Genomic DNA, 13,707 nt, shown 5'->3' with positions numbered 1-13,707 from the left:
AACATCGATGAAAGAGAAACATCAATCAGCTGCCGCCTGCACACACCCTGCTAGGGATGTGCCCGCAACCAAGGTACATGCCCTTGATTGGAAATGAACCTGGGACCCTTCCGTCTGCAGACCAACGCTCTATCCACTGAGCTAAACCGGTTAGGACTGATTTTTTTTTAAGATATTTTTTTTCTTTTCTTTTTTAAATTAAATCTTTATTGTTCAGATTATTACATTTGTTCTTCTTTTTTCCCCCATAACTCCCCTCCTCTCAGTTCCCGCCCCACCCTCCGCCCTCATTCCCCACCCACTGTCCTCATCCATAGGTGCACGATTTTTGTCCAGTCTCTTTCCGCATCTCCCACACCCCTTTCCCCCTCCAAGAATAGTCAGTCCATTCCCTTTCTATGTCCCTGATTCTATTATGATCACCAGATTATTTGTTCACTTGATTCTTAGATTCACTTGTTGATAAATGCATGTTTGTTGTTCATAATTTGTATCTTTACCTTTTTCTTCTTCTTCCTCTTCTTAAAGGATACCTTTCAGCATTTCATATAATACTGGTTTGGTGGTGATGAACTCCTTTAGCTTTTCCTAATCTGTGAAGCTCTTTATTTGACCTTCATTTCTGAATGATAGCTTTGCTGGGTAGAGTAATCTTGGTTCTTGGCATTCATCACTTTGAATATTTCTTGCCATTCCCTTCTGGCCTGCAAAGTTTCTGTTGAGAAATCAGCTGACAGTCGTATGGGTACTCCCTTGTAGTTAACAGTTTCTTTCTCTTGCTGCTTTTAGGATTTTCTCTTTGTCTTTTGCTCTTGGCATTTTAATTATGATGTGTCTTGGTGTGGTCCTCTTTGGATTCCTTTTGTTTGGGGTTCTCTGCGCTTCCTGGACCTGTAAGTCTATTTCTTTCACCAGGTGGGGGAAGTTTTCTGTCATTATTTCTTCAAATAGGTTTTCAATATCTTGGTCTCTCTCATCTTCTGGCACCCCTATAATTCTGATGTTGGTATGCTTGAAGCTGTCCCAGAGGCTCCTTACACTATCTTCATATTTTTGGATTCTTTTTTCATTTTGCTTTTCCAGTTGGGTGTTTTTTGCTTCTTCGCATTTCAAATCTTTGACTTGATACTTGCGCTCCTCTGGTCTGCTGTTGGGAGTCTGTATAGTATTCTTTATTTCAGTCAGTGTATGCTTAATTTCTAGTTGGTTCTTTATCATAACATCGAGGGTCTCATTAGATTTCTTATAGATCTCATTAAGTTTATCAGCAGCTTCTAGACAGTTCTTGAGAGACCTTAAAAGTGTGGTTCTGAACTCTATATCTTCCATTGACAATTTTGTCCTGTTTCTTTGTCTCCACTTTTTTTTTAATGCTTTCTTGGTGCACCCCCTAGTGGTCTTTGTGCGCAGTCTTGTTGTAGTTAAGCCTTGATTGTTGTAGTTAATTCTGGGGGGATTTGACCTCCAGGCCAACTGGCTATGAGAGTCAGCTGTGTCTGCAGTGGGAAAACTTCTGTCCTCTGGGGAGGTGCTAATCTAGCCTTTGCCTGAGGCTATCTGGCAAACGGCTCTGTGCAGGGCTTGGGCGGGGCGGGTCGCACTGGATCAAACAGGGCGGCTGGAGTGAGCAGTTATGGCTGCTCTCAGTTCCGTCCCTAGGTGCTCTGCCTCACACAGTCCCAGCAACCGCTGCAAACCTCGGAGAGAAAGCTGCCTTTGAGTTCTGACCGAAGCCAGACAGTCCCGCTTCTCCCGTTTGAGTCTGGGTCCCTAGAGACTTGCCTGGATCTGGAGCTCAGAGTCTGAAACTCCCTCCCGATTGAAAACAACAACCGCGCCCTCCACCGCCAGCCCGCTCCGCGCGCGCACTCTGCACCTGAGTATTTCACTTCAGCACTGCGCCTCCTCTGAGTCTGGGTACGATATTCTCTTTCCTCCTAGTTGTAGAATTTCCACTCAGCCAGCCTTCCTGTGGTTCTGGATGATGTTCGTTCCGTCTTTTAGGTGTACCCTTGAATTGGTTGTTCGAGGCAGCAATCTCCGGTGTTAACCTATGCTGCCATCTTGGTTTCTCTAAAGATGTTTTTTATCGATTTCAGAGAGGAAGGAAGAGGGAGAGAGAAAGAAAAAAATCAATGATGAGAGAGAATCATTGATTGGCTGACTCCTGCACACCCACCCTGGGGATTGAGCCTACAACCCAGGCATATGCCCTGACTGGGAATCAACTGTGACCTCCTGGTCCATAGGTCAATGCTCAACCACTGAGCCACACCAGCCAGGCAGCAATCACTAATTTTTAAAAATGTTTTTCAAGAGTGTCATATGGTTAGAATCATGCAATATGTAGCTTTTTCAGACTGGTTTCTATCACTAAGCAACACACATTTAAAGTTCCTCCATAAAAAAATAAATAAAATAAGAAAAAATAAAGTTCCTCATATATTTTTGTGGCTTAATAACATTATTTTTATTGCTGAATAATGTTCCATTGTATAAATGTACCACAGCTTGTTTATCCACCTATTGAAGGACATATTGGTTGCTTCTAGATTTTTGTGTTTAAGAATAAAGTTGTTGCCTGGCCTGCATGGCTCAGTCAGTGTTTGAACATGAACTTATGAACCAGGAGGTCTTGGTTCAAGTCAGGGTATATGGCCTTGATTGCAGGCTCAGTCCTCAGTGTGGGGCATGCAGGAGGCAGCTGATCAATGATTCCCTCTCATCATTGATATTTATTTCTCTCTCTCCTTCTCTGAAATCAATTATATATATGAATAAAGTTGTTATAACATTCTCATGCAAGTATTTTGTCTGTGTGTGTGTTCATAAGTTTTCAAATTTATTGGGTAAATTTACTGGAGCATCATTACTGGATCATATAAACCACATTACTTTGTAAATAACTTTATAAAAAAAACTGCCAAATTGTCTTTACAAGTATTATACCATTTTTTATTCCCACCAGTAACAAGCAAGAGTTCCTATTGCCCTATATTCTTTTTTTAAAAAAAATATATTTTATTGATTTTTTACAGAGAGGAAGGGAGAGAGATAGAGAGTTAGAAACATCGATGAGAGAGAAACATCGATCAGCCGCCTCCTGCACATCTCCTACTGGGGATGTGCCCGCAACCAAGGTACATGCCCTTGACCAGAATCGAACCTGGGACCCTTCAGTCCGTAGGCCGACGCTCTATCCACTGAGCCAAACCGGTTTCGGCTTGCCCTATATTCTTGTCAATATTTTATATTATCAATAGTTTGGGTTGTGCTATTTTAATAGGTATATGACACTATCTCATTGTTGTAATTTACAATTGTCTAATGACAAATAATATTGAACATCTTTTCATATACTTATTTGCCATAGGTATATCTTATTTTTTACCTTTATTTTTTTATAAGAGTTATATATGTGTGTTACTTTGAAAAGAATGTTATTTCAGGGAATCAATGTTATAGACATTCTGTAATGCATTTAGAGAAGTGTTTAAAGACAAATGCAATAAAAATGGTTATAAAAGTTGTAAATGCAGGCTACCTTGGGAAGAGTGTTATTCTGGAGAATGAATGTCTTACCTTCATTTTTAAAATATGTTTTAAAAATATTTTTTAGTGCCTGGCTGGCATGGCTCATTGCTTGAGCATCAAAATATGAACCAGGAGGACATTGTTCTATTCCTGATTAGGGCACATACGCACGTTGCAGGCTTGATCCTTAGTGTGGGGCATGCAAGAGGCAGCCAATCAATGATTCTCTCTCATCAGTGATGTTTCTATTTCTCTCTCGCGCTCTCCATTTCTCTCTGAAATAATTAAATATATTTTAAAAAATGTTTTGATTTTTAGAGAGAGAGAGGGAGAGCAATAGAGAGATAAAAACATTGATTGGCTGCCTCTTGCACACCCCCTACTGGGGATTGAGCTCAAACCTAGGCATGTGCCCTGACCAGGAATTGAACCAGTGACTCTTGGTTCATAGGTTGATGCTCAACCACTGAGCCACACCAGCCAGGCTTACCTTTACTTTTTTAAAAATATATATTTTTATTGATTTCAGAGAGGAAGAAAGAGGGAGAGAGAGAGAGAAAGAGAAACATCAATGATGAAAAAGAATAATTGGACTTTTATGCATGCATATAAGCACGACCAACAGATGCTAGACACTGGGAGTGAGGGAACGAGGGCAAGTGCTGGGGGATAGAGGCGGCCGGGAGGAGGTCAGTGGGGGAAAAAAGAAGAGACATATGTACTACTATTGGTAATACCTTAAACAATAAAATTAAAAAAGAAAAGAAAAAGAATTATTGACTGGCTGCCTTGCTGCACACCCCACACTGGGGATTGAGCCTGCAATCTGGGCATGTGCCCTGGCCAGGAATCAGACTGGGAATCGAACCATGACCTCCTGGTTCATAGGTCAGTGCTCAACCACTGAGCCATGCTGGCCAGGCTTACTTTCACTTTTGAATAGTTTTGCTGGGTATAGAATTCTTGCTTAGCAGTATGATTCTTTCAGTACTTTATTTATTTATTTGTTTGTTTAATTATTTAAATAAGTCTTTATTGTTCAGATTATTACAGTTGTTCCTCTTTTTTCTCCCCATAGCTCCCCTCCACCCAGTTCTCACCCCACCCCAAGTCCTTACCCTGCCCCCATTGTCCTCATCCATAGGTGTTCGATTTTTGTCCAGTCTCTTCCTGCACCCCCCACACCTCCTTCCCCCCCCCCCAGAATTGTCAGTCCACTCCCTTTCTATGCCCCCGATTATATTCTATTCACCAGTTTATTTTGTTCATCATATTTTTTATTCACTTGATTTTTAGATTCACTTGTTGATAGATATGTATTTGTTGTCACTTTGTTGTTCATAATTTTTATCTTTACCTTTTTCTTCTTCTTCCTCTTCTTAAAGGATACCTTTCAGCATTTCATATAATACTGGTTTGGTGGTAATGAACTCCTTTAGCTTTTTCTTATCTGTGAAGCTCTTTATCTGATCTTCAATTCTAAATGATAGCTTTGCTGGGTAGAGTAATCTTGGTTGTAGGTTCTTTCTATTCATCACTTTGAATATTTCTTGCCACTCCCTTCTGGCCTGCATAGTTTCTGTTGAGAAATCAGCTGACAGTCGTATGGGTATTCCCTTGTAGGTAACTAACTGTTTTTCTCTTGCTGCTTCTAATATTCTCTCTTTGTCTTTTGCTCTTGGCATTTTAATTATGATGTGTCTTGTGTGGTCCTCTTTGGATTCCTTTTGTTTGGGGTTCTCTGCACTTTCTGGACTTGTAAGTCTATTTCTTTCACCAGGTAGGAGAAGTTTTCTGTCATTATTTCTTCAAATAGGTTTTCAATATCTTGCTCTCTCTCATCTTCTGGCACCCCCATAATTCGGATGTTGGTATGCTTGAAGTTGTCCCAGAGGTTCCTTGTACTATCTTCATATTTTTGGATTCTTTTTCTTTTCTGGTTGGGTGTTTTTTGCTTCTTCGTATTTCAAATCTTTGACTTGATTCTTGCAATCCTCTTGTCTGCTGCTGGATTCCTGCATATTATTCTTTATTTCAGACAATCTATGCTAAATTTCTAATTGGTCCTTTTTTATATCCTTGAGGGTCACACTAAATTTCTCGGAGGTTTCTAGATGATTCTTGAGTAACCTTATAACCATAATTTTGAACTCTAAATCCAGTAGTTTGCTTTCCTCCATTTCTTTCATTTGTCACCTGTTTCTTTGTCTTCACATTTTGGCTGTTTCCCTGTGTTGATAGAGTGGCTTTGTGTGCTAGGTGTCCTATAGGGCCCAGTGTCTCAGCCTTCCTAGTCACCGGAGGTGGACACTCTTGGTGCACCCCTTTGTGGGCTGTGTGCATAGTCTTGTTGTAGTTAAGCCTTGATTGCTCTTGGTATCATTGGGAGGAATTGCCTCCAGACCAATTGGCTATCAGGACCAGTTGTGTCTACAATGGGAGAACTGCTGTGCTGGAAACACCTTTTTGGGGCAGGACTTGTTTCAGTGGGGCTCTGGTGCTCACTGAGTCTGCCCCTTGAGTGTGTCTCTTATGGATCTGAAGAGTTATAATCTGGTGTGGTCTCACTCTGACCACTGGGCACACTGGGTCTTGGATCTCCAAGGAGGTGCAAAGTCAACCACTGCCTGAGGCCACCCAGCAGGAGCTACAGAGAGATCTTCAGATTCCTCCTCTTTGTTTGGGGTTTGGAGGTGCACAGATGAGGTGCAGCTGTGAAGCAATGCAGGCTGCTGATGAGCCTTAGGCCTTCTTTTGGAAGCTCTGGGGTTCTTTGACCCAGCTGCAGTTTGTTAGGTTTCAGATTGCAAAAGGCCAGGCCATTTATATGCAAAAGCCTCTGTGTACAGCTTGGGTGGGGTTGTAAATTGGGTGGGGCGGGGCCTCAGGGAATCATGGGCGGTGCAAACACCAATGGTTGCTCATTGGCCCTGCCCTGTTAGGTCCCTGGGTCTCTGTGTCCCGCAGCCCTGTGCAGGAACAATGATCACTGCAAGCACCTCTACGAGAAAGCTGCCCTAGTGTTCCGGCCCAATGCCAGACAGTCCAGTTTCTCCCTGTATGAGTCTGGGTCTCCAGAGTCTCACCCAGAACTGGAGTTTAGAGCAGTTGGGAGTTTGTATTTCCCTCCCAGTTGAAAAAGACAACAGCATAGCCAGTTGCCAGCCCATTTTGCGTGCCTCCATACCTCCACTCCTCCACACCTCTGCACCTCCTACCAATCTAGATGCGCTTTTCTTTTTCCCTCTAGTCGTCGGACTTCCACTCAGCCAGCTTTCCTGTGGTTCTGGATGATATCTGTTTTGTCTTTTAGTTGTAGTTTTGATGTGGTTGTGTGAGGCAGCAAGTTCAGGTGTTTACCTATGCCACCATCTTGGTTCCTCCTTCTTTCAGTACTTTAAATATACCATCCCACTGCCTTCTGGCCTCCATTTTTTCTGATATAGAGTGAGCTGTAGTTCTCCTGTATTTGATTAGTCTCTTTTGATTGTGATGAGTCATTTTTCTATATTTTGTGCCTTTATTTTAGCTTGTTTATTTTAATTTTTTTCATCACCACCATTTTTACCATTTTATCTATTTACTGGAGACCCAGTGCATGAAATTTGTGCATGGGTGTGGGGGGCTCCCGCAGCCCAGCCTGCACCCTCTTACTATCCAGGACTGCTGGCTCCTAACCGCTCGCCTGCCTATCTGCCTGATTGCCCCTAACCACTCACCTGCCTGCCTGATTGCTCCTAACTGCCTCTGCCTGCCTGATTACCCCTAACCTCTCTGCCTGCCTGTCTGGTTGCCCCTAACCACTCACCTGCCTGCCTGATTGCTCCTAACTGCCTCTGTCTGCCTGATTACCCCTAACCTCTCTGCCTGCCTGTCTGGTTGCCCCTAACCACTTGCCTGCCTGCCTGATTGCCCCTAACTGCTTGCCTGCCTGCCTGATTGCCCCTAACCACCTCTGCCTTGGCCCCCGCAACCAGGACCTGGGCTTCCCTCCCTCCAGCTGGCCACAGGCACCCGGGACCCGGGCTTCCTTCCCCCTGGCCTGGCCACAGGCACCAGGGACCCCGGGTGGCTTCACCTGGGCCCTGACTTTGCCAAGAAGGATGTCCGGAATGACGTCTGGAAGATGTCCGGTCTATCCGGTCTAATTAGCATATTACCCTTTTATTAGTATAGATTTTTTTTTTTACCACCTCTTTTTTCTTTAAAGATTCTCTCTTTGTATGGCTTTCAATGGTTTGACTATGATGTATCTAGGTATGGATTGTTTTGTGTTTGTCTACTTAAAATTTGCTGAGTTTTTTGAATGTGTAAATTAATGTTTTCCATAAAATTTTGGATAATTTGCCCAGCTGGTATGGCTCAGTGGTTGAGTGTCAATCCATGAATCAAGAGGTCACAGTTCAATTACCACTGAGGGCAAATGCACGAGTTGTGGGTTCGATCCCCAGTGAGGGGTGGGCAGGAGGCAGCCAAACAATGATTTTCTGTCATCATTGATGTTCTCAACCTCTCTCCCTCTCTTTTCCTCTCCCTGAAATCAATAGAAACATATTAAAAAGAGAAACTTTCCCTCTGAAACTAGATCTCTAATATCTCTAGATATATATTTGGATGATTTGGCCATTATATATATGTATATATGTATATGTATATATAGTTGAATGATTTGGCCATTACTTCTTTAAATACCTTTTTAAAATTTATTTTTCTTTATTTATTAAGGTATTACATATGTGTCCTTATCCCCCCACTCATGCCCTCACACCCCTGGTGTCTGTGTCCATTGGTTATGCTTATACAAATACTTTTCTAAAAATATGTTTTTATTGAGAAAGAGGAAGGGAGAGGGATAGAGAAAAACATTGATGAGAGAGAAACATATCAGCTGCTTCCTGAATATCCCCTACTCAGTATTGAGCCCAAAACCTGGGCATGTGCCCTGACCAGGAATCCAACCAGTAACCTCTCAGTGCATGGGATAATACTCAATGATCAATCAACTGAGCCACACTGGCCAGGGCACTTCTTCAAATACTTTTAATGTACCTCCCCCGTCTTGTTCTGGGCCTTCTATTATTTGTACATCAGTATGCTTAATGGTGTGTCACATGTCTCTGAGGCTTTGTTCAGTTTTCTTTCTTCTTTCTTCTCCATGTTCTCAGATTAGACAACTTTTACTAATCTAGCATCAAGCTTTCTGGTTTTTTTCTGTTAGTTCAAATCTACTTTGAGCCCTCTTGGCTAACTTTTCATTTTAGTTATTATACTATTCAGCTCTATTTTTTTCCACTTGGTTGTTCTAATTTCCATATCTTTATTGATATGCTGTATTTGATGAGCAATTATCATCATAGTTGTCTTCTTCAGCTATCTATTAATTTATTCTAACTTCCTTGGGTTTAAGCATAGATAGGACACACACAAAAGAAGAAATACAATCTCATCATTTGTGTTTTATGGTTTTTCTTCTTCTAGCATCTAGAAAAGCTCTATGGAAATCTTGGAAAGAAAGAGTTATAAAGCGACCTGCAACAGTCCATGCTTTAACACCAAATCAGATGATTGGTGATGAATTTGCAACAAATACAAAGGTTTCAGAAATTCAAGCCATGCTACGGGAACTCATAGATACTACAATGTTCAATAAATTGGAAAATAATGCTATTACCTATATAGCATCGACAATAGAAAACCTTTCTAAAGCATTGAGTTCACTAAATAATGAAGCAAAAATTATTAACCTCCATCCTGGGATATGTATAAGTGAGGAAAGTGAAAAAGAGCTCTCCCTGCAGATAATACAAGAGCTCAGTGAAGAAAATGAAAGGCTTCAGCGGAAACTTCAAGAAGCAGAAGAAAAATGTGAGCAGTTTATTAAATTCAAAGCATCGCCCACATCAACCTTGAAGGTGTTATATGAGTTTTCTCCAAAATCATCCATGGGCTTTAGCATGACTGATGAAGCAGTGAGTATGGACAATATTTTGATGAAAGAATTTGAAAATAGAATGGATGGGGCCCAAAGAAAGGAGACCCAAGGCTCAGTGTTAAAATGGGACTCAGCAAGTTCACATACAGCCGAAGTTGAAATGACTCCAGATTTAATTGAACAGCAATTCCCTTTACTTGAAAAACCCCCAAAAATACCTTCCAAAGATATCACTGAAGATAAGATATCACTGAAGAAAGGTGACATCTATCAGAAAGGTTGGACTGATGAGTATCAATCACAGAAAAGGAAGATCACAAAAGCCCCATATGAGTTTGAGACCTCTAGATCAAATCTGAGTAATCAGACAAGTAAACAAATAGTCTCGAAGACCAAAGTGGACTATGACTTAGATCTACAAGCACAGCGAAAGACGAGTCAAGAAATACAACCCCTTTCTATAGCACAGCGAAAGACGAGTCAAGAAATACAGCCCCTTTCTATAGCCAAATCAAAGTCATTCATTGAATCAAAAAGTCAACATGTTCTTTCTAATTTCCCTTCTACTGACACAAAGAGCCAAGGTGGCAAAAGTGGAACAAGTAGTAAGTGGGAACGACTCAGGAAGTACAAAATTGCATATATACTTGAGAAATGCCAAATTATTTCAGACCACAAAAAGAAATCCACCACTGAGTTAATGGCCAAAGAGAGTAAAAGTGTTATGAGTTTCCAAGCAGTGCCATTTGGGTCAATCCAACCTGATAAATCCTCTGAGAAAGTAAAAATAAAAGGAAAGGAACATCAAATCTCTTCAGAAATTACCACAAGCAAAGAAGGAAAAACTGAAGAGGAGGACACGTCAGTCTTTACCAAGAAGGGCAAGTCTCAAGAACTTGTTGAATCACAATCTAAGACAACTAAAGAGACTTCAGAATCTACTACAGTTCTAGGAAGTCCAGAGGGCAAAAGTGAACAGGCTAATCTAGATGAATTTCACAACGCCATAATGTCTTTCTTAAAAGAGAAAATTGATAACACAGAAAATCCTTTGGATAAAAAGACTATGCTGGAAGAAGAGTTATTATTAAAAAAAGCAGAAGTTGAAAAATTAGGAATCATAAAGGCAAAAATGGAAGAATATTTCCAAAATGTGGCTAGAGCTGTGGCAAAAATCTTGAGAAAATACAAAGACATTAAAAAAGCAGGACAAATTAGAGAGAAACAAATGAAACAAACAAGAGTCTCATTTATGCCAGGACTACATTTACAGGAGCCAGTTAGTCCAACGTCTGAAATTAGCTCCTTACTCTCATCTGAGAGCATGGACCCAGTAGTACAAAATTTAACACAAGAGATCTTGACTGAAATAGATGCTCCAGTCGTCTCACTAGCAGACCATGAGGAGGAGGAAAAACAGAGGCAGGAGGAATATTTGCTAGAGGTTCAAGGAGAAAGTTTTAACATGAATCTTAAACACCAGTTGCAAGAAAAAAGGAATCTCTGGAAGATGAGCTATCAGAGGATACATAAGGATTTGCAAAAGCTCCAGATGAAGGAGGGAGAGCAAGAGGAACAGAAGCAGGATCAGTGGCAGGAAGAAGTGTGGGAGCAACATCAAAAACAGAGGATGCAAACGCAGACTGAGCAAGATGAGAAGCAAAAGGGAATGGAAGAGGAAGAAGAGCAGAAGCAAAAGCAGCAGCACTTGGAAGCATGGAGGCAAAAAATGAAAGAGCAAGGAGTGTCCTTGGAGAAGGAAAAGGGACAGCAGATGGAGCAGCTTCAGAAGGAAGTGAAACATATGGAACTGGAAAGTAGCTGGAAGGAAGAGGAAGAGAAGCAGAAGCCAAAGAGAAAGGGAAGGGACGATGAAAGTCAGTGGCAGAAGAAAGCAAAGGAGCAGTTGAAGATTAAGGAGGAAATACCTGAAGAACTAGAAACTGTGTTAAGTTACAGTTCAATAAGATTGACTCCCAGGTGGAAGAACACATGGAAACGTGCATTACTCTTACGCACAAAAAAAGAGTTCCATGTGAATCTTGCTGATGAAAAGCACTCCGAACTAGTCATTCCTCCCACCTCGACACAGCTTTCCTCACCTGGGCCCTTTTCTATTCCAGGACAGTTTCCTACAAAGTCCATTACTGTCATTCATGAGGAGGACCAGGACCAGGGCATCACTCTCTCTCCTGAGCAGGCGCAGGCACTGGGCATCACACTCACCCCTCAGCAGGCCCAGGAGCAGGGAATCACTCTCACCCCTAGTCAAGCCCTGGCACAGGGAATCACTCTCACCCCTAGTCAAGCCCTGGCACAGGGAATCACTCTCACCCCTAGTCAAGCCCTGGCACAGGGAATCACTCTCACCCCTAGTCAAGCCCTGGCACAGGGAATCACACTCACCCCTAGTCAAGCCCTGGCACAGGGAATCACTCTCACCCCTAGTCAAGCCCTGGCACAGGGAATCACTCTCACCCCTAGTCAAGCCCTGGCACAGGGAATCACTCTCACCCCTAGTCAAGCCCTGGCACCGGACATCACTCTCACCTCTCAGCAGGCCCTGGCACAGGACATCACTCTCACCTCTCAGCAGGCCCTGGTACAGGGCATCACTCTCACCCCTAGTCAAGCCCTGGCACAGGGCATCACTCTCACCCCTCAGCAGGCCCTGGCACAGGACATCACTCTCACCCCTCAGCAGGCCCTGGCACAGGGCATTACTCTCACCCCTCAGCAGGTCCAGGCACAGGACATCACACTCACCCCTCAGCAGGCCCTGGCACAGGACATCACTCTCACCCCTCAGCAGGTCCAGGCACTGGGCATCACTCTCACCCCTCACCAGGCCCAGGCACTGGGCATCACTCTCACCCCTCAGCAGGTCCAGGCACAGGGCATTACTCTCACCCCTAGACAAGCCCTGGCACAGGGAATCACTCTCTCCCCTAGTCAAGCCCTGGCACCGGACATCACTCTCACCCCTCAGCAGGTCCTGGAGCAGGACATCATTCTCACCCCTAGTCAAGCCCTGGCACAGGGCATCACTCTCACCCCTCAGCAGGCCCTGGCACAGGGCATCACTCTCACCCCTCAGCAGGTCCAGGCACAGGGCATTACTCTCACCCCTAGACAAGCCCTGGCACAGGGAATCACTCTCACCCCTAGTCAAGCCCTGGCACCGGACATCACTCTCACCCCTCAGCAGGTCCTGGAGCAGGACATCATTCTCACCCCTAGTCAAGCCCTGGCACAGGGCATCACTCTCACCCCTCAGCAGGTCCAGGCACAGGACATCACTCTCACCCCTCAGCAGGCCCAGGCACTGGGCATCACTCTCACCCCTCAGCAGGTCCTGGAGCAGGACATCATTCTCACCCCTAGTCAAGCCCTGGCACAGGGCATCACTCTCACCCCTCAGCAGGCCCTGGCACAGGGCATCACTCTCACCCCTCAGCAGGCCCTGGCACAGGGCATCACTCTCACCCCTCAGCAGGTCCAGGCACAGGACATCACTCTCACCCCTCAGCAGGCCCAGGCACTGGGCATCACCCTCACCCCTCACCAGGCCCAGGCACTGGGCATCACTCTCACCCCTCAGCAGGTCCAGGCACTGGGCATCACTCTCTCCCCTAGTCAAGTCCTGGCACCGGACACCACTCTCACCCCTCAGCAGGTGCAGGCACAGGGCATCACTCTCACCCCTGAACAGGCCCAAGCACAGGGCATCACTCTCACCCCTCAGCAGGTCCTGGCACAGGGCATCACTCTCACCCCTCAGCAGGTCCTGGCACAGGGCATCACTCTCACCCCTCAGCAGGTCCAGGCACAGGGCATCACTCTCACCCCTGAACAGGCCCAAGCACAGGGCATCACTCTCACCCCTCAGCAGGCCCTGGAGCAGGGCATCACTCTCACCCCTCAGCAGGCCCAGGCACTGGGCATCACTCTCACCCCTCAGCAGGTCCAGGCACAGGGCATTACTCTCTCCCCTCAGCAGGTCCAGGCACAGGGCATCACTCTCTCCCCTGGTCAAGTCCTGGCACCGGACATCACTCTCACCCCTCAGCCGGCCCTGGAGCAGGGCATCACTCTCACCCCTCAGCAGGCCCAGGCACTGGGTATCACTCTCACCCCTCAGCAGGTCCAGGCACAGGGCATCACTCTTACCCATGAGCAGTTCAAGGCACTGATGGTTACCCTCACTCTTGAAAAATCCCAGGGTTTGGGAGTCACACTCA

At 44.5% G+C, this 13,707-nt stretch overlaps 1 protein-coding gene across 1 annotated transcript in view; it reads left to right on the top strand.

The window, feature by feature from the left end:
* The window catches only part of FAM186A (family with sequence similarity 186 member A), a 78,234-nt gene that overhangs the window by 49,505 nt on the left and 15,022 nt on the right, over window positions 1-13,707 (top strand). Inside the window, exon 4 of the mRNA XM_059681143.1 lies at window positions 9,013-13,697. Coding sequence (XP_059537126.1) covers window positions 9,013-13,697 — 4,685 coding nt within the window. The remainder of the gene's footprint in view (window positions 1-9,012; window positions 13,698-13,707) is intronic.

This window comes from Myotis daubentonii, chromosome 2 (assembly GCF_963259705.1).
Source record: "Myotis daubentonii chromosome 2, mMyoDau2.1, whole genome shotgun sequence".
NCBI classification, from domain to species: domain Eukaryota; kingdom Metazoa; phylum Chordata; class Mammalia; order Chiroptera; family Vespertilionidae; genus Myotis; species Myotis daubentonii.
This window is presented reverse-complemented; position numbering and strand designations above follow the sequence as displayed.